At 40.5% G+C, this 27,985-nt stretch overlaps 1 protein-coding gene across 7 annotated transcripts in view; it reads right to left on the bottom strand.

Annotated features, from left to right (window-relative positions):
• DLG2 (discs large MAGUK scaffold protein 2) overlaps positions 1-27,985 on the bottom strand; it is a 1,558,615-nt gene that overhangs the window by 1,274,385 nt on the left and 256,245 nt on the right. The window contains exons 1-2 of one of the 7 annotated variants that reach the window (XM_075061763.1): positions 23,665-24,008; positions 11,368-11,442 (exon numbers count right to left, since the gene is read on the bottom strand). The exons of 5 other annotated variants lie outside the window; for them this stretch is intronic. In XM_075061763.1, coding sequence (XP_074917864.1) covers positions 11,368-11,442; positions 23,665-23,694 — 105 coding nt within the window. In that variant the 5' untranslated portion in view covers positions 23,695-24,008. Of the gene's footprint in view, positions 1-11,367; positions 11,443-23,664; positions 24,009-27,985 lie in introns of those variants that run through there. One more of the 7 variants, XM_075061772.1, reaches the window with a different exon arrangement.

Genomic DNA, 27,985 nt, shown 5'->3' with positions numbered 1-27,985 from the left:
CTGCGGAGAACTGATAAAGGAAAGTATGTGCCAAGGTATTTTATTTTTCTATGTATTTTATTCTCTTATCGCTTTTCCATTACTTTTTTAAAAAAACTATTAAGTTTGAAATCTAAGACCACATTCAAACTTTGCAGCTCAGGCTAGCTCTGCTAACACATAAAAGGCTGGAGACCATGGGTGGTTCTCTGTCAGCCAAACTCCTTGAAGACCACTAGCAGAAGGGTTTCTGTACTTGCTTCTCTGTTCCCTCCTGCCATCCCTGTCCCTCTCAATGATCCCCTACCCTTCTCTTAAGAACTGTGACGATCATTTTGTGCTTGTTATGCACGTCCCACATTCCTGTCTACATGGGGAATCTGATGTGCAGGGAAGTCTGGGAAGAAATTCAAAACCATAAAACTGATCAAGTAAATTAATTAAAAGTTTTTAAATTTCTAGCTTTTTTTCAATTAAAAAGTCATCTTTATAAACTGTAATTCTAATTAAAACTATACAAAATAGTCTTGGATCTGGCGGTTTGTGTTTTTTATCAACAATTGTTAGACTCAGACTCATAGGTCAGAAGGGACCAATATGATCATCTAGTCTGACCTCCTGCACAAAGCAGGCCACAGAACCCTACCCATCCACTTCTATAACAAACCCCTAACCTATGTGCGACTTATTGAAGTCTTCAAACTGTGATTTGAAGACCTCAAGCTGTAGAGAATCCACCAGCAAGTGACCCTTGCCCCACGCTGCAGAGGAAGGCGAAAAACCTCCAGGGCCTCTGCCAATCTGCCCTGGAGGAAAATTCCTTCCCGACCCCAAATATGGCGATCAGCTAAACCCTGAGCATGTGGGCAAGACTCACCAGCCAGCACTCAGGAAAGAATTCTCTGCAGTAACTCAGATCCCATCCCATCAACTTCCATCTTACTGATAATCTCATAAGATCAATTGCCATAATAAAACTATCCTTATCATACCATTCCCTTTCCATTAAACTTAGTCAGCTTAAGGATTAAAGCCAGATATGTCTTTTGCCCCCAACTACTCCCCTCGGAAGGCTGTTCCAGAAACTTCACTCCTCTAATGGTTAGAAATCTTCATTCTTAATATTCAAGTCTAAACTTCCTAATGTTCCAGTTTTACCCATTTGTTCTTGTGTCTACACTGGTACTTAAGCTTAAATCATTCCTTAGTCCCTCCTTAATTTAATCCCCCTGACTATATTTATTAACGAGCAAACATATCCCCCCGCAGCCTTCCTTGGCTAGGCTAAACAAGCAATTCTCTTTGATCTCCTTTGCATAAGGTTAGGTTTTCCTCCTCGATCTTCCCTAGTAGCCGTCTCTCTGAACCTGTTCCAGTGTTGAATTCTCCTTTCTTAAACATGGAGACCAGAACTGCACACAGTATTCCAGTTGAGGTCTCAAAAACCCAAAACAAGTTTTTTGGCCTTTTATTGATTTTAACGTTAAACTTTTTAAAAAACCCCAAACCCTCCTTATTCTTTGGCTGGAAATACCTCGCCGATGCGTTCCTAAAAACGCATTTGTTTTTTAACAGCACATATCGCATTGCGCTCATAGTCTCCTGTTGATCAACCAATACCCCAAGGTCCTTTCCTCCCTCTGTTGCTTTCCACTGATGTGTCACCCCAATGTATATCTAAATCTCTTATTATTAATACCCTAAGTTGCATTGGACCTTGCCTTTTCACTATTAAATTCATCCTATTACTATTACTCCAGTTACAAGATCATCCAGATCTTCCTGTATGATATCCCAGCGTCCTTCTCTGCGTTTAGCATTATCCCCAGCTTGTTGTCATCCGCAGACGTTTATAGACATTCCGCTCTTTGTGCAATGTTAGTAATACAAAAGGTTAGTAATAAAAACTGATCCTTGAGAATCACTAGTAACCTCCTTCCAGCCTGACAGTTCACCCTTCAGTACGACCCGTTGTAGTCTTCCCTTTAACCAGTTCCTTATCCACCTTACAATTTTCACACTGATCCCCATCTTTTCCAATTTAACTAATAATTCCCCATGTGGAACCGTGTCAAATGCCTTACTGAAATCGAGGTAAATTAGATCTACTGCATTCTTATAAATGTGTATTATCCAGAAACTAGACAGGCATGAGGAATATCTACAGTATAATTCTCCCATCATTGCCTCTGAAGGGAAAAGGGCGAAATCCTGGTGTCATTGAAGTTAACAGCAAAATTTCCATGACTATTTGGGTGGAAGTGGTGGGCCAGATTCTGTCCTGTTATGCCAGTGTAAATCCAGATTTATATCCTGGTAACAGAGCACAGAATTTGGCTCTCAGTGTCTAGTCCTTCACCCTTCTTTGGGTTTACTGAGCTTAGGTTATAATACATAATTTCTTTTCAAATTAAGCCTAGTAATTTGCCTCTCTAGTGGAAGAAAAAAAACAAAACAAGCCCTAATTTGCAGTTTCATTGTTCTCAGTTACCCAAAACCAAATAACACAGATATAAGTACTCTACAGGGAAAAATAATTTAAGTCAGCCTTTGAAAACATTTTTTTATATTTACTTACTAAGAAATTTCCATTCACTGCCCACTTGTACATGTATGCACATAGACACCCCATCCTGCAAGGTGAGGGTGGGTACTCAATTATATCATGGGAGACACTCAGCATCTCGCAAATAGCACACATTTACCAGATAGGTTACACACCGGCATTTATGTGATGTAAAGAGATCTTTAGGCTATTAATAATTTCTATGGCACTGTAACTGTAAAGGGTATTGTATGGCTCATGCTGAATGAATAACAGGGCTTGAAATCTAAAGGTATGAATGAAAACACCATATAAAATATGGAGCATTATGGCCAAATAAGTTCTTCCTAGGCATTTAGGAAAAGATGGGTGGTTGGATATAACATATTTTAATACCTGAGGTCCATACTCTGTATTAGTGTATGTATCTGCAAGCCCTATGGAAATCAGTGGCATCTGTACATACCTATCTTAGGGTAGAATCTGGCCATGTGATTTTATCATTGGCAGATAATCATTTGTATTAAAGCAGTTTATCTGAGATTCTTTATATTATTAGTAGATAATAATAATAAATGCTACAGAGAGGAAGGATGGTCTCACGGCTAAGGCAATGATGTAGGACTCAGACGAGCTAGGTTCTCTTCACAAATTGTCCACATGCTTCCTTTGTGACCTTGGGCAAGTCACTTAGTGTCTCTGTGCCTCGGTTCTTCATCTGTGAAATGGAGACAATATTGCTTTCTGTCTTGTCTAGTTAGAGGCAAGTGTAACTCACACATCTTCTGGGTGTGGTGTTCTAGTCCCCTCTAGTGGCACCGAGAGAGAGAGAGATTGAGTCTGCTCTATAATCTTATCTAACCGCCAGTTGGCTTTTAGCTCATGCAGTAGAAGTTCATGTACTAAGCTCCAAACATCCCAGGTTTGATCCCACCCACCAACAACCAGGGTCTCTCAGCATTACGCAAGGACAGAATTTTTCAGTATGTTTGTACAGGGCCTAGCATAATGAATCTCTGGTCTCAGTTGCAGCCTCCAGGTATTACTTTAATATGCATTATGTATAGTCACAGTTCCATGATTAATTTTTTCAATTGTTTTAGAGCTGGGATTCAACCACTTTGTTACATATGAAGAACACATGGTATCCCCGCCCTCAGATTATACCATTAACTCTACTTTGCATAATGACAGGTTTCAGAGTATCAGCTGTGTTAGTCTGTATCTGCAAAAAGAACAGGAGTACTTGTGGCACCTTAGAGACTAACAAATTTATTTCAGCATAAGCTTTCGTGGGTTACAGCTCACTTCTTCAGATGCATAGAATGGAACACACAGACAGGAGATATTTATACATACAGAGAACATGAAAAGGTGGAAGTATGCATACCATCAGGAACAGTCTAATCAATTGAGATGAGCTATCATCAGCAGGAGAAAAAAAACTTTTGAAGTGATAATTGAGATGACCCATAGAAGGTGTGAGGAGAACTTAACATAGGGAAATAGATTCAATTAGTGTAATGACCCAACCATTCCCAGTCTCTGTTTAAACACGTAATTGTATCAAATTTGCATATTAATTTGGTGTCATCAGGGTCTCTCCTAGGAGTCTGTTTTGGAAGTTTTTTTGTTGCAAAATTGCCACCTTCAAGTCTGTCAACTAAGTGGTTAGAGGGTTGAAGTTTCTCACATGGTTTTTGATGTTATGATCTGCTGTCAAATGTGTCCATTTATTCTTTTGCGTAGGACTGTCCGTTTGGCCAATGTACATGGCAGAGGGCATTGCTCATACATGATGGCATATATCAGCGGCACTGCTATGGTTACCCGCATGGCAACACAGTATGCCAACATCTTTATGGCTGACTTAGGACAACGCTTCCTTAGCTCTCGTCTCTAATGCCCTCTACTCTATTTGCGCTACATTGATGATATCTTCATCATCTGGACCCATGGAAAAGGAAGCCCTCGAAGAATTCCACTGTGATTAACAATTTCCATCCCACCATCAACCTCAGCCTAGATCAATCCACCCCATGCAGTCCATTTCCTAGACACTACTGTGCTAATAGCAATGGTCACATAAACACACCCCATACCGGAAGCCCACTGACCGCTATACTTACCTACATGTCTCCAGCTTCCATCCAGGACACACTACACGATCCATTGTCTACAGCCAAGCTCTAAGATATACACCGTATTTGCTCCAATCCCTCAGACAGAAGATAACACTCTACCAGATCTCTCTATCAATCATTCTTAAAACTACAATACCCACCTGCTGAAGTGAAAAAACAGATTGACAGAGCCATAAGAATACCCAGAAGCCACCCACTACAGGACAGGCTCAACAAAGAAAATAACAGAACGCTACTAGCCATCACCTACAGCCCCAACTAAAACCTCTCCAGTGCATCATCAAAGATCTACACCTATCCTTAAAGATGATCCCACACTCTCACAGATCTTGGGAGACAGGCCAGTCCTCGCTTAATGACAGCCTCCCAACCTGAAGCAAATACTCACCAACAACCGCACACCATACAACATAAACACTAACCCAGGAATCTATCCTTGCAACAAAGCTCAATGCCAGCTCTGTCCACATATCTATTCAAGTGACATCATCATAGGACCTAATCACATCAGCCACGCCATCAGGGGCTCGTTCACCTGCACATCTACCAACGTGATATATGCCATCATGTGCCAGCAATGCCCCTCTGCCATGTACAATGGAAAATAATGGGAAAATATCCTCTTTAAAAATCAGTTTTATCTAATCTGGGACTATAAACACTAACATGCACAAATCATAATTGTATGGTTATTGCATAGTGTCACTACAGAGAGAGGAGTTTGTTTGTTTGGATGGCTTAACTGTTCATTTTCATAGGTTGGAAATGTTTGACTCTTTAAGTTTAAACTTAACTTGGAATTTCATGGGTTTGTAATACTTGTTTGGGGAATAATTCAACATCTCTGTGATGTTTAACCCTTAAATTACTGACATGTTCTCAACCTTAACTCCAGCTTAACAAAGTTTTGATCCAGAAATAATAAATAAGAATTATTACTATTTGATACTGTTAGTTTTTTATTACTGAAAGGAATCACACAACGGTGGATGGAGAATAAGTGGTTATACATTAAAAAACCAGTGATCAGAAGAATATTAAATTCTGTTTAATTTATTTCTACTGTCCAACAAATCTCAAATACTCATAACAATCCTATGCGGTCATAACAATATTTATTCTTAAAAGCTTGTCCTTAAAAAATTGCCCTTGGATAAAGACCTTGAATGTCAAGTTTCAGCCTAGAGCAAATTTCTACAGCCAAGTTATGAATTCTTGTTCATAATGAAAGTGCCAAAACAGCCTCAACTACAGCAATGATGGTACTGCTGTAGCAACAGTGCTCCTTTTGATAACGTAAACATAGCTCTAAAGACAGCAATTTCTCTCTCTCTCTCTCTCTCTCTAATGTGTACTTAAACTTTTTCAGTTTAAATAACTCATGGGAAATACTTTCTGGAAAGATAATGATGTGAAATAATTATATAGACCAAACAGTAGGTAATGCTTTTGGATAATGTAATGTATATCTTACTAACACACACCTGAATTATTGTCTTTGCTTAAAGGTCTCTGAGACTGCTTTATAATCTTAGGGTCCTATCCTTGTTCCCATTTGGTTATATCAGCTGTACTTGGAGAAGGATCAGGGTCTTAAACATGTTGGTCAAAATTAAAATAATTAATAAGCCATTTTCTAGAAAATTGGGGAAGACCATGTTTTTTTTTAATGGGGTATCATAGGATAGGGAGGAAGAGAATAATCTCTGATTGCATTAGAATGATGGTCTTTCCTCCCTGAGCAATGAAATATGCATGTCATAAATTTAACAAGGGAAAAGGAAGCTTTGGATGACGAAGAGCTCCAGGAATAGTGACCCAGCAAAAAAATAAATGACAAATTAAAACAACCTTTAATAACAAAGCTGGGGTTTAGTATTCAAAATATCACCATTAATAATATCCTAGAGAAGAAGGATACAAGGGAGGGGGATTATTTTAATGGCTTAGTTTTCAGAACGACATATTAGCCACAAGGAACATTCCTTGCCACCTGGATTGCCTATGGAATCTATTAGCCAACAGGGTTTTATTCATAGAAAAAGGCTGTAAACTCAGAGAGAGAGAAAGAAAGAGAGACCCTGCAGAACTCACTTCATGGTATGCAGAGATATTTATTTTATTTTTATTTTTTATTTTATAGTGCATGTCTGCACAAGAGAGAAAGGGACACACTTATTAGGCAATGGAAGAAACCCCAAGAGAGGGAGGGTACTTCTAAACAGAGCCATTTATTTAATTTGTGTTTAAAGAGAAAGATTAATTTCAGAAATGATTGCATTAGACTTACAGCTTTAGACAAACCAGAATATGTACATTTCAGCTCTCCCAGACAACATGCTATTTGGACGATACTTTTCTCAGAACACAGGCACTTGAAACATGTGCAACACGGTCTCTCGTAATACATACTTCTTTAAAACTGTTGCCAGTGAGATAAATCTGAACACAAACATCTGGATTAGTTGCCAGCCAGAAATGTTTGTCTTTACCAATACATAGACTCTTAACCCAATGCAAGCTAATATCGCTGAAAATGTGTGTTCCTCTGGATTTTCCACTTTATTACAAATTATGGCTCCTACAGATGAACTGAAGAGAGACAAATTTGAAGCTGCAGTGTCCCCACAGGGTTTACCTATCCCAGTAATAATATTCAGAGCCCCTACAGAGATCTCAGAATGCTTTACAAAGGTGAGTGAGCATTATTATCCTTGTGTTACACACCTGGGGAAACTGAGAGGCAGAGCAGTTTAGGGCAGGTTTTCAAAGATGCTGAAAATCCCCAGCTCCCACTGAATTCAAAAGAGGAAAAGAACCTCTGTTGCAGGTCTGCAGATCTACTGCAGCCTATGGGCTATAGTCATGCCTGTGGCTGCTGCTACTCCTCCTATGCAAAGTCTTTTGATCAGTTATAGTCCCCTTCTCTCAGAATCATGAGCCATACACCTCCCCATCCAGTGCCATAGAAGAGATTGAGATCCCACAGTGCAATCCCATATAATGAAAGGGCATGCACCAATCCCACTACCTTTTGTGCCCACATGCCCTTCCTCCTCTGTCTTGCTACTTCCTAATGGCAGGGAACCACAGAGAGGGAATTTTGCTATGAGAGGAGAAGGCCAAGGAGCACTGTGGACTCCATGACAGGAAAAAATGAAGGGATTCTCCTAAAGCTTCAGGATAGGGAAAGGCAAATTCAAGAAGAGCTGTTGACATTGCAGGGAGGCAGAGATATCCCCAAATAATTTTATAACACAGGGTGCCCAACCTATGATTGTTTGGAATTCTTGCATCTGAACATAGCTAGAAAATAAGCCCGTTGAGGCTAAGGTTTACTTTCCATTTCTACGGTGAGCTCCTTTTGGAGTATTTACAATCAAACACTGCAAATCCTTTGGAAGAAATGACAAAATGAGAGTGCGGCTAGAGCCACCCTTAGGTAATTCCCATGATTAAGATTCTGAGCTTTAAAATGAGTCTATAAAGGATACTGTGAAGTCACAGAAAACCAGTGTTCAACTATGCCCCCTTCTCTGCAGACAGTGATTTGCCAAACAGAATCAAAAGTCTTAACTGCAAGAATTATCAGCAAATTCAAAAAGGATGTGAAATTGGGTGCTGCAAAGAAGGCAGACTATTACGTAACAGCAATGCTGCCAGACCGATTGTAAGATACAGTACATTGGGAAGCAGTTCCCAAAAGACGACTCCATGTTTTTTATAAAAACTGCTGAAAAAACAAAACAGAATACATGCCATTGTGACTAATGTGGCTAACAAAACTGAGGAAGAGGCATCCTCTCTATCCCCACTTCTCGATTCCTTCTTCACTTTTTCTTCTTCCCTAAGGTATGCACAGCTGAGTTCCAACAACACAGCAGCATCTACTTGGAGAATCTCTTGTATAAGGTCACAATCAGCAATTCTAATGCTTATTCTCTTTATCTGATCTGTCCTTTCCAAGGCTACACAGTAGTTAAGAGTTTGTTGAACCACTTGCACTTTTGTATTCTTTTCTCTAAACAGGTTTCTTTCTAAATGACGCCATTTCAAAAACACTATTATTTACTATGGGCAATGCGGTGACTGGCACGTCTCAAACCTGTGGACAGAAAACTCTCGCTAATTAATACCATGTTAAGCTTCCCCTGTTTTTGTTTTTCTAAATGTTGTTTACATTTGATTCCCAATAAAAATAAAATTTGATTTAGTTTAATACAAAAAATGATCAGAAACTTAAACAGGAGGAGAGCCTGACATTCATAGGACATACAGACCTGAAAGGCTAGACAGATGAATGAAGGGACAAAAACTTATACAAGAGAAAGAACTTGTGGTTTACTATACACAAGTTATATGTATGGTAGTACTTAGCTAATTTCATTGCACTCAGGTACAACCTTTGTAACCAGCCTAAAGCACATCTGAAGCAGCATCTAACTAGGTCACCATAATTTTATTAACTATGCTTTGGACTATATATCCAAAAATAATATAGATACATATTACGCAGGTGAAATCTGAATTGTTAAACTATATCATAATAGTTTTATCTCCAAATGGTCTAAAAAATACTATATCTTGGAGCCATAGAAACCTTAAGCCGTAGACATTTAAAACAAAGGCAATGAATTCAAGCCCTCAGTTTAACTTTTCCTGACAATAGGCAGACATGAGATCTTTGCAAGATCATAGGGTCTATAGTAGCTATTCACACATACCTCTGGCTTAATAAAGGCAAGAAGGGGATTAACACGCAAAAATCAATAAAATAAAAGTAAACTTTATATTATGATGGAACAAAAGGCAAATAACTAAAGAAATATCCAGATGGTCACACAAATATTGCTGTTTAAGGAAACAGCAAATCAACAGCCAAAGAGCCAGTGTAGGGGACTACGGAAGACTGTGTCACGGCCTAGCTAGGGTGTCTCCGCTTTCTCGGCGGCCTTGTGAAGAGCCCCTGCTTGCTAAGTGGCCGGTCATTGTAGGACACAGCATGCCAGTTATAACTTGCTTTTAACTGGTTGAAACCAGTTTGTATGGCCTTAGGCCAAAGGGCGGACATAGCCTGTGGGAAGTCCCTTTTTGCATATGTATGAGTTGCTTTTGTATTGTGTATATATAGCTGTGTGCTCCCAGTCCGCCTTTGGACTCCGACCCAGGCCGAGCTGAGCTTCGGTGCTGGGTTCCCCGCCTAAGTGACAGCAACGCCCAGGGTCCCCGTTGCGGATGTGTCACTTTACCTTCATTAAAGCCAAATAACTCAGTGTGTGTGTGGGCCTCATCCTTGCAGAGCACTCAGGCACGTAACAGCCAGTCACTGTCACCAGTGGAAAACAAGTCCAACTGGTTCTCAAGTCATCAAGTTTTGATAGCAAATGCCTAATACACTAATAATCTCTCTTGGTCACACTACCACACTTGTGGCGCTCAAGCTGGTGCTTCCCCTACATAAAAGAGAAGAGCAATCAGCAGAGCTTCTCCGTGAAGGCTCCTCGACTCAAAAATTTGCTACACTCCATTGGTCTGCCAGAGCTCAGATCTGTTAACCTTCCAGACCCATTGCAAAGCCCATTTGTTTTCCAAAGCTTTAGAGAATAAACTGGATGGAAATCTCACGTAGATAACTTACAGCAGTATTAATGAGACAGTGGGCCAGATCCTTAGTTGGTGTAAATCAGCATCGTAGCTCTGAGGCTTTGGTTTGGTCTCACTCTCTCTCTCTCACCCAGGCCAACCTCATCTTTCTACACAGAAAGTGGGGGAAGGCTATCTGGAGGAGAAATAGGGAAAAACTCTCATGCTTTGCCACCACCTCAAGTTCTACAGAGGGTAAAGGAGGCTCCTCCTGAAAAAGGGACAAGATGGTCAGGTGGTTACAGAACTAAGCTAGAATTGAGAGATGTGCGTTCCAGTCCCTTCTCTGTCACAGAATTCCTGTGTGACCTGACACAAGTCACTTAGCTTCTCTATGCTTCAGTTTTCCATCTGTAAAATGAGGATATACCATTTCCCTACCTCACAGGGGTGTTGAGAAGATAGATACATTAAAGATTGTGAGGCGCACAGATATTATGGTGATGGGGGGCCATATAAGCTCTGGGAGAATCCTTTCCTCCACAGAGGGGCTGGAGGGCAATAATCATTTCAGTCTCTCTCTTCTCCAGGGCTGAGGAAAGGAAGAGGTCCTTCTGCCATGTCCAGCATAAGCACCAAGTCTGGGGTAGGCCTGCTGGCTAACGTATCAGTTTCTGCCAGACCATGAGTGGAGCATACTAATTAATTCTCCATTAGCTATGCCTCTAAACAAGGTGGAGCTAATGCAATGCCTGTCAGCGCACCAACTATGACCATGCAGAGAGAACAGCAGTGGCAACCTAATGAATAACCCTTCCTGCCTTAGAGCCTGAATATCACCCAAAGAACGTCTGTAAGAGGTACCCATTTTGCTTCTGTCCTGCCCATGCAGTAAATTAAAGTCCTAATGGTGCTACACATCAAAAGAATTATAAGTAATCCCTACCACACTAATGGTTCAGCAATCTAACTTCAAAAGCAGTTCATTCTGGCCTTACAAATGTATTTATTTCTGCAGTTCACTGAACACTGAGTTTTACACCATTGACACTGCTCCAAGCAGAGAGACTTACCCTTCAGTCTCTCAAATCTTTGTATCAAAAGTCTCAAACTTACGGTAGAATGTTGAATGGGTATCCAGGCAGGTGCTTCAACTGAGCATTTGTGGGAAGGGCATCTGCCATGGCTCTGCTGCAAATAAGTGAAAACGGCATTATACACAATACAGTATGTGCTTCAATCCTTCATACAAGGAGCTCCATTAAAAATGGAGCATCAATCTCATCTTTGCATTTCCTAGAATTTGTTAGTACACATGAGACCTTTCAGAGTGATTTGCCAGGGCCATCTATGAGAAATTAGGCATGTAGGTCCCATTATTAAAAGGGCACTGAAATTTTACCCATTAGTTTTGCTGTGTATTTAACAGTTTTGAAGGGGACACAAACTGCATCCGCTCTGAATCCCAAACAACTGTTATTTGGCATTCCTTAGCTCTGAAACCTTCAAAGAACAAGGACACAGGGCTTAGGCAGTAGTTAGGGTTTGGCTTTTTACTCTCATCTTCACAACAGGCTCTATGTCTCCCCATGTAAGTCCATATTCTTTCTACCAATGATAACTCCAGCCTGAACCACCATTACCAACCTTATTTTCCAGCACAAGTGTCTCTATACCAGTTTCTCTAAAGGTTTGTTTTGCAGCTCAGCAGAAAGCATGGCTTCCTATCCAAACTAGCTGGGGGGGGGGGCAACCCTCTCAGAGTTGATATATGTCACTCCCACAATTCCCTAAAACCTGACTGCTGGAACAAAAGAACAAGGAGTTACTTAACTGTTTTACCACAAGGCAGTCCAATCCACTACCACTAGGACATTGGACAGCTCTCCCTGTAATATCTCCTGCATTTGCTGGGATCCAGTTATATTTTACCTAAGGTTCCAAGCCCTGGCACGCCAATTAAAACTAATCAAACAGTAGCTTGGGTCAGAGTCCCTGCAGAAACATTTGGAATAATTTTGGGATCTCCCACCTCTGTTCTTTGCTTTCATATAGGAATCAAACCATTATTTATTTGTTTCAACTGGAGGACTCATGTAATTATGTGTGTTCCAGAAGCACAGAGGTGCAGATACAATGCAGGATGAAATTTCCTTTCATTTACAGCTTAAGCCAGGTATACTGCAAACAACTAAACATATTTTTTTTCACACTGAGAACACAATCTCTTTGGGCAGTAAGTGATTTAGACTTCACATGGTTTTCAGCTTTGAGCCTGATGTGAACACATTAACTAATTGTGCTATATGAGGAACTGTACTGTGTTCTTTACCCACACATAATAAAAGTGGTACAATGATAAACACTTTTCAAGCAAAGAAGTACAAGTCTCAGTTTCAGATATGTATTCCCCAAATCTCAAACCTGGTGATTACCAGTTTCTATATTTTCATATATATACGTCCAAGACACATTAAAAAGAGGGACAAATTGCCAGCAAGAGGCTATTTACCATTAAACAAAATCTCTGAAAAATGTTCTTTAATAGAAGCTGAAAAGTCATCACTATTATAGCAGCAATATACTATGGACATGTTTTTATCTCCTAAAAGTAAAGGTGTGAATGTGGTAGCATATTATGTAACCTAATCAAAATAATAAAACCACAAATAGACTTTTATATATCTGATTGATTAGAGACATTGTTAAGCTTTTCAGGTTGTTTTTTTTTAAAAAAAGTTGTAGGTCTTGATTCTTTGGTCCCTACAGAGGCAGATGCAGGAACAATAATGACGACTTGCTCAGCACACAACTTTCAGATACTCATATCTTTGAAAAAATCAAACCCATTTTTTCCAGTTGAAGTTTTTAATACTGCAAAGGGAGACATCCATATAGCAACTCTTTTTCATGGGACTGCAGTGGCAAATCCTTTTGTAGGATCAGGGCTCAAGACCGTAAGTTTCTCTCCAGTGAGAACTATGTCCATGCCAAATGTAACTTTCAAAGTTCTGCTATTTCTGTACCTTCATTAAAAAAAGAAAAAAAATCACCAGACTCCTTTACAATATTGTATTTTATTTTATACACTCTTAACTAAAACAGCTGCATGGTGTAAAGTTCCAAAACAGCTTCTATTATAAAACCTTGTTTTTAGAAGTTCAAGACTTAAAAATATCTGTTGGGCAGAGTCCTACTAAGAAAAATTTCAGCCCCAAAGGCAAATGTTTCAGAAAGTGGTTTGCATCAGCAAGTGCAGGGAAATCATGGAAATTTTTCTGCAGTCTTAACCACAGCAGATGTTACTTGCACTTCCACAGAAGCCAGTGGGAGTTTGCTAACATAGGGACTTCAGGATCAGGTGAACTCCGACCCCTTTTCAAAGATAAACATATACAAGGTGATGAAAACCCACCATGTTAAATTCTCTCTGTTCCACCTAGCCCGAGGGAACAAAGTTGTGTGTGTTTAGTTTCTATATTAATTATTAATTTTAATATAGATTAAACTCATATGCTGTATGTTGCTACATGGGAAAGCAATTTCAAATAAGTGATCTTTCTATTTGGAATGGAAAGTGGCAAGGTTTGTGTTTCTCCTTAGTTTGTGCAGGCGTGAAGTTCATAAATCTTTGGCCGGCCTCCAAGGAAGGAAGTCCTGTCTCCTGCACACATGAGCTTCATTCTTGAGATAGACAGTTTTTAAGGGTGGTTGTGGTCCCAGAAGGAGACGAGTCCTTTAGGTGACCTGGTCCCCATCTATTTAGAGCCTTACAAATATGGAATGGCATCTTAAGCTTGTCTTAATGTTGTACAAGAATCCAGTGGAGCACATAAGGAGTTATCTGCTCTCACTGCTGCATTTTGCACCAGTTGCAGTTTTTCTAGGTCTGATACTTTCAAGCTCAGGCAAACTGCTTTGGAATAATCTAGTCAGAAAGCAATGAACACTATGCATGATCAAGGCAAGGATGTAATCAACAAGAATGGAACACTAAATTCCTAGCCAGTCGGAGGCAGTAGAATGCCTTTCCTGAAGGTACTGTGCATTCAAGTCCCAAATCAATGAGGAGACTGTTAGGAGCCCTGAACTGCAGACTGCCTTGACAATTCATGAGCAGAGATCATTAACTAGAGGAGACCGCATCACGGTAGTGAGCTCTTCGGCTAAGTCATGCATTAATTCCATGTTGATTGTATTTAGCTTTAACAAACTTCTCATCCATACACTGGTCTCGGCCAGATACTGCCATACCTAGGTTTTAGTGGTGTTAGCACCTGTGGTCAATGACAGATAAAGTTATATACCATTGGCATATGAATGGCACCTGACCCCATGAAGTCTCACTAATTCTCCTAGTAGGACAATGGAGTGATTAGAACCTGTGGAATTCCATAGCTGCATATTCTGGTGGCAGAGATGCATTTTCATGCTAATACACACTGTGTGGAAGGATTGACACCATTTTAGTGGGTTTCCCTTTTCACCTTCCACAGGCATGATACCAGGATGCTGTGATCAGCCATATCTAATGCCGTGGAAGGGTCAAAGAGGGGGAGTATGGATTCCTGCCTCTTATGCCAGGACTGCAAGAGATTGTCCATCTGCCCCATGCCCAGTACCAAATCCTGTCCTGAAAGGCAATTGGGAAGACCCTAGAATAGTGACTGTGGACAGATGTGTTTTGAGCCAGTTTTCTGATTCTAAGCAAAGTAACTGTGAAACAAAGAGAAGGTTTGACACCAGACAGTAGTTGCACAGGTCTGTTGTATCTATAGAAGGTTTATTCAGGGCTGGCTGGTTTATTCAGTAGCACGTGTTAAGGTGGGAGAGGTAGAATCCCAACATCTGGTTTGGAAAAGGAAATCTCAGTCAAAACGGGTCACAGTTGTTCATCAAAGGACAAGACTCTTTTTTGCAAGTGGTGGGTCACGTTTCTATCAGGAGGGCCAAGGCTTCCTGAAACATGGACAGACTGAATTCAGGTATAATGGTATGGTTTGAGGTTAGTGCATGGTGTCCAATTTCACACTGTGACAAAGTTCCTCCTCTACCTTGGTGGGTCCTGCGCTTATTAGCAGATTTGCTCACCTCAGTGATCTTCCCCACAGTCTGGATCAGCTCCTCCTGTATCTGATCAGGAGTTGGGAGGTTTGGGGGAAATCCGGGCCCGCCCTCTACTCCGGGTTCCAGCCCAGGGCCCTGTGGATTGCAGCTGTCTATAGTACCTCATGTAACAGCTGTATGACAACTACAACTCCCTGGGCTACTTCCCCATGGCCTCCTCCAAACACCTTCTTTATCCTCACCACAGGACCTTCCTCCTGGTGTCTGATAACGCTTGTACTCCTTAGTCGTCCAGCAGCACAGCCTCTCACTCTCAGCTCCTTGTGCCTCTTGCTCCCAGCTCCTCACATGCACTTCCTCTCCTCTGGCTCCTCCTCATCTGACTGGAGTGAGCTCCTTTTTAAACTCAGGTGCCCTGATTAGCTGGCCTTGATTGGCTGCAGGTGATCTAATCAGCCTGTCTGCCTTAATTGGTTCTAGCAGGTTCCTGATTACTCTAGTGCAGCCCTGCTCTGGTCACTCAGGGAATAGAAAACTACTCATCCAGTGAGCAGTATATTTGCCCTCTACCAGACTCCTGTACCCCACTGGTCTGGGTCTGTCACAACACACTGTGACAAGAAGTCTTCCTAGATACTGATCTTCTTGGCGAAGAAAGAGGATAGTTCCAAAATAGCCTTCTGACAAATGAAGAGTCTCAGACCTGGCAAGTTATGAACACACACTTGCCAGAACTATTGACATAACGACTCACCCATAAATACCCACTTCCTTCTCCTTGACCATGGTTCTCAGAAGCTCTGTGGCAGATGGAGAGAGATGGAAGGAAACTTGCATGCCAGAGGCAAACAAATTAAAATACAAAGAATTTCTTCAAGCTTATGCTTAGGCTGTGCTGGCAGCCAAGACACCCTTCTCCTCCATTCCTGTACTGACCACCCAAAACGGCTTTACAGGATGGTGAAAAACTTAACCAGTGCTGGCTGCTTGAAATCCACAGCACAACACAGCATCACTTGCTGCAAGGAGCTATCATCCTATCAACTGCATCCAGTAATGCACCTCAAATTACGTGCAACTGGACATCTTCTAGGCACAGATAACTTAGCAATCACATAGCAAGACTCATTAATGCAGGAGCAAGTTCCCCGGCATTCCCTGTTCTGCTCATCACTTTTTACGTTGTGTTTATATGTGCAGCTTTCCAACGTTGGGTAGTATTAAACCCTAACTGCAACCACCTAAGCAGTTAATTGAACATTTTCTTCCTTGATTGAAGGAGCCGTTGATAGATTTATAAAACAAATCACCTCTCTCTTCCATAGTTAAAATTGGTCTGGTAAAGAGATCTCCCTGGGATCAGCAAATTATAAGCTAATGACATATAGTCAAAATTTCAGTTACACTAAACAAGGTCAATGCTTGGAAGAAATAAAATGCCACTCAGAAATTGAGATCAAAGTAACTCACTTCTATTCTTGCTGCTACCATAGAGACCAAGAAAAAAAATGAATAGATTTAACAGACTTAATTCTTCCTGAAATTTATAATTAACTACAAGGGAAAAGGGACAATTACCATATTTCTAAAGAATAGAAGATAAAAAGTTGAGCTTTTGACAAGATATAATTACAAGACATATACAATGCACATTGGTTTGCTCTGTGTAATTTTCTTTAAGTTCCCAAAAGAAAGGTTATTTTTTTCTAGAAAACACAATATGTGCTTCATCAGTTTACATTTGTAATGTTCAGAATTCAAGCGCTAAAGACTAACAACAACTGGTATAATTCTACCAAAACTTAACACTGGTAAATAAAGATCTGAAATAAATACTCAATTATACACCCCATCTGTCTCACATCTATGAATATATTCTCTAGCTAAGATAAATGGTAATCAATGAGAAGGGTTTTCCTTCTTTTCTAAGATTGCATAGAGCAGCCAACAGTCACCCAATAGTAGTTAAAAGCTGCCCTCAAATACCACTTCAGTTTAGAATTTAGTAAATTACATGTAAATTGCATGGGATCAGCACTATTAAATTTTTAAGATCTGGCAGGAAAACAACCCAGTTTGAAATGCTCATCAGAACCTAATAATGGCTTTAGAAAAATACTTCAATTTTATCTAAATTTGAATATTTGAGAAACTGAACAAAAACCATGAAATTTGCTTTGTTTGCGGTTTTTTCACAGTCTTGAAGTTTGGCACAAAAATCCTCAGCAAACCATGTTCTGGTTTATAACTGAGAATGTACATTTATTTATCCCAGAAGCTCAGTTGTGAAAGTATAGGGTGAACATTCATGTGCAATCCAACAGAACGTTCACCTGAAATCCTGCAAAGAGAAACTGAGGAAGTTAACACTGTTATGAATTCTCCCCATGAGTAAGTAGAACTATGGTTATTATTTGTTTGATACCCAGCTAAATTTAGGGCTATTTATAAATCATTAGTAATAATGAGCCAGATCCTCAGCTCATGTAAGTGATCATAGCTAAACTGAGTTCTGAAAGGTTATGCCTATTTACATCAACTTTATTTTTATGAGACCCAGTGGGATTACTCACATGTATATATTAATTATTCTATGTGATTTTACCTTCTCTTGTCATTGCAGGATCAAATACAAAATTAAGACAATACTCACAGGCATGTAGGTGGCACTTCAGAAAGTCTCATTTAAGAGAATGGGTTAAACTCTCTTGGACTTACACCAGCTTTACATCTCTGTATGGAGTTACTCCAGATTTACACCAGTGTAAGGAAGAGAAAAATCAGACCCATTCTCTTGAATGGAGTAACTATACCATGTTAATAACTGCAGGGCTGGCTCTTTTCACTAATCATTCACTGATGTATGATCAGAATCTGGCCTGTATTTTATGGACCAGATATTCAGCTCTGACAGATGACTCAAAGAGGGGGTGAGAGATGTCTCTAGCCCACCTCTCTTCTCTCTTGACGGCAGTCAGGAGCCCATCCAGCCCGTTATAATTTAGAGCGGCCTAAGCGGTTGCTTTATGTTACGCCAGCTGAAATGGTCCCCTGTGGCCACTCTGATGTCAGAGGATTGTCAGAGCATGATGCACACCAACCATGACCCCATCATGTTCCCTTTCATGCTCCCAGAACACCTCGGCTGGGTGGGTCAGAAATGGGATCCAAATGTGCTGCCTTTATGGCACTCAAAGATTCTCCTGCATCAGGGAAATCCCCTGCAAACTGACAGCGGGTAAAGAATCCAGCCTTACATGCTTGTACATTGCCAAATATAGCACAATAGAAACAACATATAGTAATAGTATGATTGATACGTGTTGGCAACATGAAAACGTACTACCCCAGGCACAGAATCTATTGCTCACCCTTACAATGATGCCGATAGAAAGCTGAGTTCTAAACTCTGGCTGTCCCTCTCTGAGCGGCGCTAGTTGGGAAAGGAGAGCTATTGCTGAAGAATGGAGTGCCTGGGACCAGTGAGCTTTGTAGCGCTCCTCATTTCTGCGTTAGAACGGAACTGTATTTGCTCGCTCCAGCACCTACTGCAGAGCACTTGTATGAGCGCTGGGGGTGGGAAAGGCCTGATCAGACCCCCAAAACGACTGGTTATGCCCCTGTGAAGCCATGGAGCATCCAACCTACAAGCCAAGCCTCGGGAAGGCACTCAAGAGACCAGCACCGCATCATGCTGCCTGGTTCCTGTGTCAGTGTGTTGAGTGTGGAAGAGGCACCCTGCACTGTCTTCCTCTCTGGAAACTCTGACACCACCTGCTCAAGGCAAGGCAGAGGTTTGCCCTCATTATATGTATTGGTGCTGCCTGTTAGAATATAAATATATTGCCAGATCACCAGGAGCTAATACAATAAAAGAGAGAAAGGTAGTTCTTGGCCAGTCGGATTCTGCAAGGCTGGATTTCATGTGATAAACATTTGGTACTGATTATCTCAGTAAATAAGCATATGACCATGCTCCTGGCAACATTAAGAGATACTGTTCTTTCCCCACTTCTTCCTTGTGAACATTTGAATGAATTAAGCCCTTGTAAAAGGTGCTAGACTGACAGCCTTAGAGAGAGGAGTCTTATTAATTTACAGAACTGGACTGGAGCAATACAAGATTTTCCACATAGCCATGCTCAGGAAATATTCAGGACTGACTGGACCCTCAGGCTCACTGCTGGGACTGTCAACAAAGTTGTGTGATAGCGGTTTTTGTGATGTGCACATCTGTCCATTTGGAAATGGACTGAGACCTTCACACTCACTGCACATAGATCACCAAAGACCCAGGATCATTTTCCCCCTAACATCGAGGATGTTAAACGAACCCCTTACTGATTTAAACTGCTCTGCCGTGACAGGTGAATCCGATTTCTGAGGTAAACATGTATTTACATGAATGTGCAGCCCACGTGTTCTGCATTCCAGGATTAACACAGTATTCCAGTTGCAATTGATAGTCAGACCTCAGTGCAGGTGTAGTATTAACAGAACATTCACTATTTTAAACCCAAATTTTACTTTCCTAGCTGTGAAAAAGCCAAGCTATATGATATAATCTGGCCTGGCCTGTCCGTAGCCCCTTGTCTGGCTCACAAGAGAGAGAGGGCAAAAGGTGGAACCTTCCTGCCTCTTGCTCTCAGTGCATTGAGCAGACACTAATGCAGCTGCTACTGCACAAACTGTCTCCCAAAGGCTAGTAGGAAGTGGAGAGGAGTGCATGCTGAATTTTCCTAAGAGGTGGCAGAGTGGGCCTGTTCCTGTGCTCTCTGTGAACTTTCTTGATGCTCCCGCTGGGGCGGAACAGCTCAGTGAAACCCCCAAAGGTATGTCTACACTGCAGCTGGGAGCAAGTCTGGGGTAGACAGACTTATACTAGCTGAACTTGAGCTAGTGCACTAAAAATAGCAGTGTGGACACTGCGGGTTGGGATAGGGGTTGGGCTTTCAAGCCTAGAGGGCTAGATGGGCTTGAGAACCTGAACTCCTGTTATTTTTTACTGAATTCTATTGACAAAATAATACCATAAATCCATGTGGCTTATGTATCAGCAGAAAAGAAGCTAAATTAAGGACATGATCAATTCAAACAAACAAGAAGCCCATAAAAAAGCCCGGATTCAGCATGTCTGGCTCATGTGTTCAGTAAGTACATGGTGACAGCAACAAAATAAAATCAGGCAGGCACATTTTGTAGTATTGAGAACATTCAATGTATTGATTAGGGGAGTTACATTTTTGCTGGAAAAAAACCTGTTTAAATAGAAATCAAGATTTGGGGCAAGTCCTTAATAAGTTTGATCCATTGGGCTGTTGCATTTATAGGGATCTAAATAATACCTTCATGTATATTACACAGCAGTTTAAAAAGCCTATTTATTGCACAACTATTGACTTGACCGCTCTCTGTACATTATTTTTTATAAACTGGAAATGCTGCAAATACCACACTAAATTTAACTACCATGTGTTGACTTTTTACTAGCACTGACTGTCTGCACCTTAAGTAAATTTATGTTCCCTTTGTATTATTTTCAAAACCTGAGGAAAAACAACTAAACATTTACTATCGCTTCATATTAAGATCCACATCTCTGAAGGTGGCCATTACAGTTACATGCACAAATCAAGTTAATGGATGCCTAAATATGTGCAATTACCTGATTTTAGGCTAAAAATGACCATTTTGAGACATAAATGCAAGATTTGCGGATATAATGTGTGTGCAACAATTTTATCAAATATCAAATGCACTGAGCCAAATTCTGCTCTCATGAGTCCTGAAGTTACTGACTTCAGTAGAGTTATTTCAGATACACACTGATGTGAACATTACCAGAATTTGGGCCAGTATTGCATAAAACCATCAACATAGCTATTTTAATACTGTGCAGAAAAAACACAGGGGAAACATCTATAAAATATGTATTACAAGTTATTGCAACTTTTTTAATACTTTGAAGCTTTTAATTGCTGCAGGAGTCACTCACTGCCCACTTTTATAGGGTAATACAGAGTTCCAAAGGGTGCAGACATGCACTTTGGACTGATACTCAATTGTTCTCCATGGTTCCATACAACTCTACCATCAGTGACTTGCTGCAGAGATTGACTATCCTATCTGTCTTCCCCTGCTCACTTCACCTTGAGCACTGGTTCACGTATCTACCAGTGTAGTCAGTGAGGTAAGAGGTACAGGACGCAGATCTGATGGGAGGAACGGTATCATAGATATGTGGAAGTGGAGAACCTGCTTATAACTGAGGAAGTGAAATGGTGTGACCCCACATATGTTACTCTCCACTGGGCTCCATGGAATGCAGGGTTGACTCAGTTCACATGTTCATCATCCGTTCGTAGAGCAATTATGTCAAAGGCAGCTTGTTGTTGTTGTTGTTACTAAAAGGAAGGCCAGGTTCCGCTCTCAGTTACACCGAATGCAGACTAGCTCTACTGCAGTCAGCACAGTTATTTATCACATGTGTCAGCACTAACCTTAGGGGCTGTCAAAGCCTACAGCTGCAAGTCCCCACCTGGAGACCTAGAAATGTCAGGGCTAATCCAAGCTCTCAGAGAAGCATCTAACCGTTTTCCTTGCAAAGGCAGCCTCAAAAATGTAAACTGAACATTAGGGCTGAAAGTGCGCACTGAATATTTTATAAAGACCTGGAGTTATTCTGAGACCCCTGACTCTTGCCCAGTGCTGGCCTTTGAGTTCAATGAAATCAATAGCTAGAGGTCCCTCTATTATGTGACTGTAGGACAGTCCTACCCAGACTCCTGCCAGTGACACGAGAGTTGGCACCAGCACCATCTCATCTGCTAAATGCAGCTAAACTGTCTCATTAGCTGAGCTGAATGTGTGACCTCTGGCCACAAGAAGGAGCAGATAGCATGAATCTGGGCATGGTCTGAAGGCAAAGGACTCTTGTTTTCTAATTCCAGCACTGTGTCCAATTACCTCTGTGGCCGAACTCAAAGTCACTTAATCTTTCTGCCTTAGTTTCCCCACCTGCAAGAGACGGAGAACAATACTTACCTTCCGCACAAGGGTGACAGAGATGATCATTAGTAAACTGCTGTTCTTAGGCATATTGTTATCGCTAGACTGCTGGTGTATTGAGACCATTGCTCATCATGCTGGCCAGTATTGTGTCATTGTTACCTTGTGCTTGCACGTCTCTTGGCTGCATCCACTTGCTGTCTCTCTTATACTTAGACTACATGCTCTTCAGATCAAGGACCCATCTCTTTGGTCTATGGCTTTTACAGCACCTACCACGATGGGGCCCTGACCTGTGACTGGGACTTTTAGGTGTTGCCGTGATACAAACAAGTGTTATTTACACAATACTCAAAATGTTCTTGTCACCATACACAGCAAAAGAACTCTGTAAAATACTACGCAAACACTGAAATTCACCAGAATTCACCTCAAGCCCTCTGTCAGATAGGGGATTCCCAGAACTCCAGCTTATTCAGACAACTCTCCTTTACAAATGTTGGCACCAAGCATGAACCCCACTCCAAGTATTTCAGTTCCGCTTCTTCTGCCACAAAACTCCAACAGTGACCTAAAAATGCCTCCCATCATTTTATATTAAATTAGTTCACTAAGTCTGGGGAGTTCCCACAAAAATCCTTTTACTTAGCCCTCTCCTCAAATCCTCAGGCCAGTGACACATATGGAGGCACGACGATGCAAGGAGTCACTTAAATACATTTTTGGGGGTGGATGGGATTGTTTAGAAGGCCAATTCAATGGCTCTGACCCTGGTGTAATACAGCAGAATTCAGACCAATGCATTTTGATTTTTAAGGCCTAGAGATACTAATCAAAGCTATGTTTTGCCCAAGAAAGCCACATAAGCTACAGAAACTTGCTACTCTCCAATCAGAAATGTTGTTGCTATCTAAACTACATCTGATTGGCTTCTCTAAAATGCTAGGACATATAATACAATCCTCAGATTTTTAAAAAAGAACATGATTGCCTGTTCCCACATTTAAAGAATAAGCTGGCATGATATGTTGAGACTATATGTGCATTTTAACATCTATTTTGAAACTGCTCCAGTACTACAGATATTAATAGACACAAGCAAAGTCTAAGGTAAAATATCAAATCATTTTCCTTTTACACGTAAAAAACACCACCATATCATTTAGGTATAGAAACAAACAGTGTAACCCTCAGATAAAGAGAATAAAATGCCCACTGAAGCAAGGCTTAGTTATTTTATCTTGCAACCTGAGACACTACATACTCACTCTGTTTAATTACAGGAGCAGAATAATAGCAGAAAGATATGCACCCAAAACAGTAATGTTTCAGTCCTACCTTGGTTGTGACAATGCACAGACAATCCATTCTGCAAGTCTCCACAGGAGTGTATGTAAATCATAAATCAGCAAGGTTGAGGAAAGGCTTTTGAAACAGCATGAACAGAACCAGAGACTTGAATCTGCACAGCCTGCTTTTCCAATAGGGGCCCTCATAAGAAACTGGAGTCCTCCTCCACAATGCTAAAGGCAGTCATGATTCTCACAGGGATCTGAAAACGCACTAGAAATCATCTCAAGCAAAACTTCCAGGTGGCTTGTTAAGCTTGATTGCTGCATTGTTCAATCTGTGATCAAAATATTCTGTTAAATAGTATGCAGGATTCTAACTGGGAATATGAGAACCACAACAAGCACAAAAGAGCAAAAGCATCACATTTCAGCTCTGGCTCTGATTACACAGTTCTGATCTGCTGTTCCAGTATACCCATAAGATTTCCTTTTCCAAGTCTCTCTCTCTCTCTCTCTCTCTCTCCTCTTCTTCCCTGCTAACTCTGAATAAGCACAACATACACAACTACTGAGCCCATCTATCAAAGTGCTGTCATTTCTCTGCCAAAACAACTGCTTTTGGTTGTAAAGGTTTTTATTAGGAGCCTGATTCCTGTGAACACTTGAAGTGCATGATTGAAACACTAAGGTGTACACGCTGGTTCATGCGTCACATCTACAATCGCTCAGAGTTACTAGGGTGGATTCTGATTCAGGAAGTGAATATAACAGCTGGATGATAAGAACTTTCACGATATATAACAAAAAAAAGTCAGGTTAGTAAAAAAAGTTAACTGCTTATTTACACTGGCACGCAATGCCCTGGGGTGCAATGTTGGTACAATTATAGTTCACTGCACACAGAAAAAAAACCTCTTTATACGTTACATAAAACTAGAGGGACTTTTTTTTTTAAAGTTATGAAAAAAACTTCAAAGCTTTTAATTAAAAGAACACCCCCAAAGGACAGTTTTAAAACTTCTCAAATTCTTTCCCAAACTTTCTGTGGATCCTTGTCAGCATCAGAGTCTTAATCTGCTCATTTCATGTCCTCTCTGAGTTGCTAACAGTCCGGCAATCTCCCATAGAAAACAGGGTAGCCACAAAGCCCCTACCTTTCTTGCAGCGATGCTGGTGTAGAACTTGCCTTTGAGGTGTCTGACATGAATCATGCTGAGTAAGAAAGCTCTCTGTCAGCTCTTAAAGTCTTCCCTTTCTTATAGAGAGAGACAGAGAGAGAGAAGGGGAAAGATATGTAAAATGAAAGCTCTGGCTGAAGAGAGGAAAAAGTCAATGCCTCCTATTCACTGGAAAAAAAAATACAGCCAACTGGACCGTTGACAGCAACAAGAGGAAACGTCTAGACACCCATACATTACAATTCACCTTTTCAATCTATCGGACAGCACACTTTCCCCATGGGTGCTATGCTGAGAATCTCTCGTTCTCACTCAGCTAAAGTATGTTTTCAATTTAAAAAAAAAAACTTTTTCAAGAAAAAAAAGGAACGTATAAGAGTCATCTCCCTTCCACAAATTATCAAGGTTATAACCATAATATACTCATGATTGCTAAAGAAGCAAGAAGTTCAGGAAATGACACACAATTATTTTGCCAAAATGAGGTCACTGCTACCAAAGTTTTTAAAAAATCCATAGTGAATCAGACTGTGGTCAGAATCAGTCAGCAACCAAAAGAAAAAACCCCCCACAAACTATTAAAGTTTTACAGGATATAAAATCTTAAAAGGAGACTCTCCAGAGCTTTTAGGACTTAAGACACTTTAATGTCTTCTGAACAACTTCACAGTTTGTGCAGAAAACTGGATTTTTGTAGGTGACACATTGGAGCCTATATTTAGTCCATACTGTGGTTTATTCCATTAGTCAACAGTTTTATTAAAAAACTTGCTAAAAGAATCACTGAACATTTCTTGCATCACCTGGCCCGCATACCACTGAAGGGCCAATTAACTCATTATATGGTCTAACCAAAGCCCTGTTTGTAATCTGGGCAGGGCAGGGTAAATGGGAATCCAAATAACTCAAAAACAGGGAGGGATCTGACACCCACATTTACAACACCTTCATTTGATTTCCTTTGTGCTCCTCTATCTGTTGCATTCGATCTATTACAGGAACGTTGTGTGAATTGCTTCCATTTTTAAAAATTACTTAATGACTTGGCTGTAAAAATTCACTCCAGTGTCAAAAACTGGTTACCAGGATACATTTCAAACATATCTCTAACGGCCTGATCTGCAAACACACATGTGAACAACTCTATTCCTGAGAGTAGTCCCATTGGGCTCACGATCCCATTTACAAGGTATTACATGAAAAGTGGAGCAAGGGAACTCAGTAAGACTACTTACATGAGTAAAGTGATCCACAGATTTCATCTATGCTCCAATTTGTGCAAATCCTGGATATAAACCATCGTCTCCACGTGTAAAATTAATCACTGTGTGCATGCAAAAGTGTGGACTTTGCTTGTACAATACACAAGCTTACTGCGTGCTCATGCCTCCATCATCCTCCTTTAGCTTGCAGCAGAATAGACTTGTGCTTCTGGGGCTCAAGGTCCCTGTTTGATCCTTCCCGATGACCACTGTGTCTGTATGTATGAGGTCACCATTTGTTCCACATGCATGAACAGTAAGTTAGACAAAGCCAGTGCTGCACTGGTAGGTAAGCTGACTGATTCAGTGGTTCTAATTTTTTTTTTCAAGCTGTAAATCACAAACCACCTCTCCATGCAACCTCTCAATCCCTATTCCAAAAGTGCCCTCCAGCAACTATCCTGTTCAGATGCATTAAGCATACAAGCAATACTGGGGAACAATATTTAAGAGACAAGATGAAAGCACACTTATTTTAACACTGTGGATTCAAGTGCTTCATTATGTCCTTCCAAAGGTAGATCTTTGCTGTTTATTTCTTCTCTTTGAATGTTTGATTTTACATTTATTAGCACCAGTTCTCCCTACATTGCCAGCATCCCCTACTACTCCATTTTCTGTAGGTCATTTTGCAATGTGGTTCTATCCTCCTGTATGTTCTCCACCTCTTCAATTTTCATGTTAACGATAAATATGATCATGACTGAATTACACTATAGAAACACCTGACAAAATTTAGCTATGAAGCAGCCACTTAGGGAGAAAAGAGACTATTTTAGTTGTTCCTGTGGTAGGGCTGTCAATTAATCGCAGTTAACTCACACGATTAACTCAAAAAAATTAATCGTGATTAATCGCACTGTCAAATAGAATACCAAATGAAATGTATTAAATATTTTTGGATGTTTTTCTACCTTTTCAAATATATCAATTTCAATTACAACACAGAATACAAAGTGTACAGTGTTCACTTTATATTATTTTTATTACAAATATTTGCACTGTAAAAATGATAAACAAAAGAAATGTTTTTTTCAATTCACCTCCTACAAGTACTGTCTCTTCATCATGAAAGTGCAACTTGCAAATGTAGAGTTTTTTTGTTACATAAGCGCCTACAAGTCCATTCAGTCCTACTTCTTGTTCAGCCAATCATTAAGAGAAACAAGTTTGTTTACATTTACAGGAGATAATGCTGCTCACTTCTTAATTATAATGTCACCTGAAAGTAAGAACAGGCATTTGCATGGCACTGTTGTAGCTGGCATCGCAAGATATTTATATGACAGATGCACTAAAGATTCATGTGCCTCTTCATGCTTCAGCCATCGTTCCAGAAAATAATGCATTAATTAAATTTGTGACTCAACTCCTTGGGGGAGAATTGCATGACTCTTCTGTTTTACCTGCATTCTGCAATATATTTCATGTTATAGCAGTCTCAGATGATGACCCAGCACATGTTCATTCTAACACTTTCACTGCAAATTTGACAAAATGCAAAGAAGATAATGATGTGAAATTTCTAAAGATAGCTACAGCACTCGACTCAAGACTTAAGAATCTGAAATGCCTTCCAAAATCTGAGAGGGACGAGGTGTGGAGCATGCTTCCAGAAGTCTTAAAAGAGCAAACTCTGATGCGGAAACTACAGAACCCAAACCACCAAAAAAGAAAATCAACCTTCTGCTAGTGGCATCTGACTCAGATGATAAAAATGAACACGCGCTGGCCCTCACTGCTTTGGATCATTATCAAGCAGAACCCCTTCATCAGCATGGACACATGTGCTCTGGAATGTTGGTTGAAGGATGAAGGGACATATGAATCTTTATGCTATCTGGAAGGTAAATATCTTGTGATGCCAGCTGCAACAGTGTTATGCAAACACCTGTTCTCACTTTCAGCTGACATTGTAAACAAGAAG

Source organism: Chelonoidis abingdonii, chromosome 1, assembly GCF_003597395.2.
Source record: "Chelonoidis abingdonii isolate Lonesome George chromosome 1, CheloAbing_2.0, whole genome shotgun sequence".
Lineage (NCBI taxonomy): Eukaryota > Metazoa > Chordata > Testudines > Testudinidae > Chelonoidis > Chelonoidis abingdonii.
The sequence above is the reverse complement of the archived record's forward strand: the minus strand, read 5'-3'. Positions and strand labels throughout refer to the sequence as shown.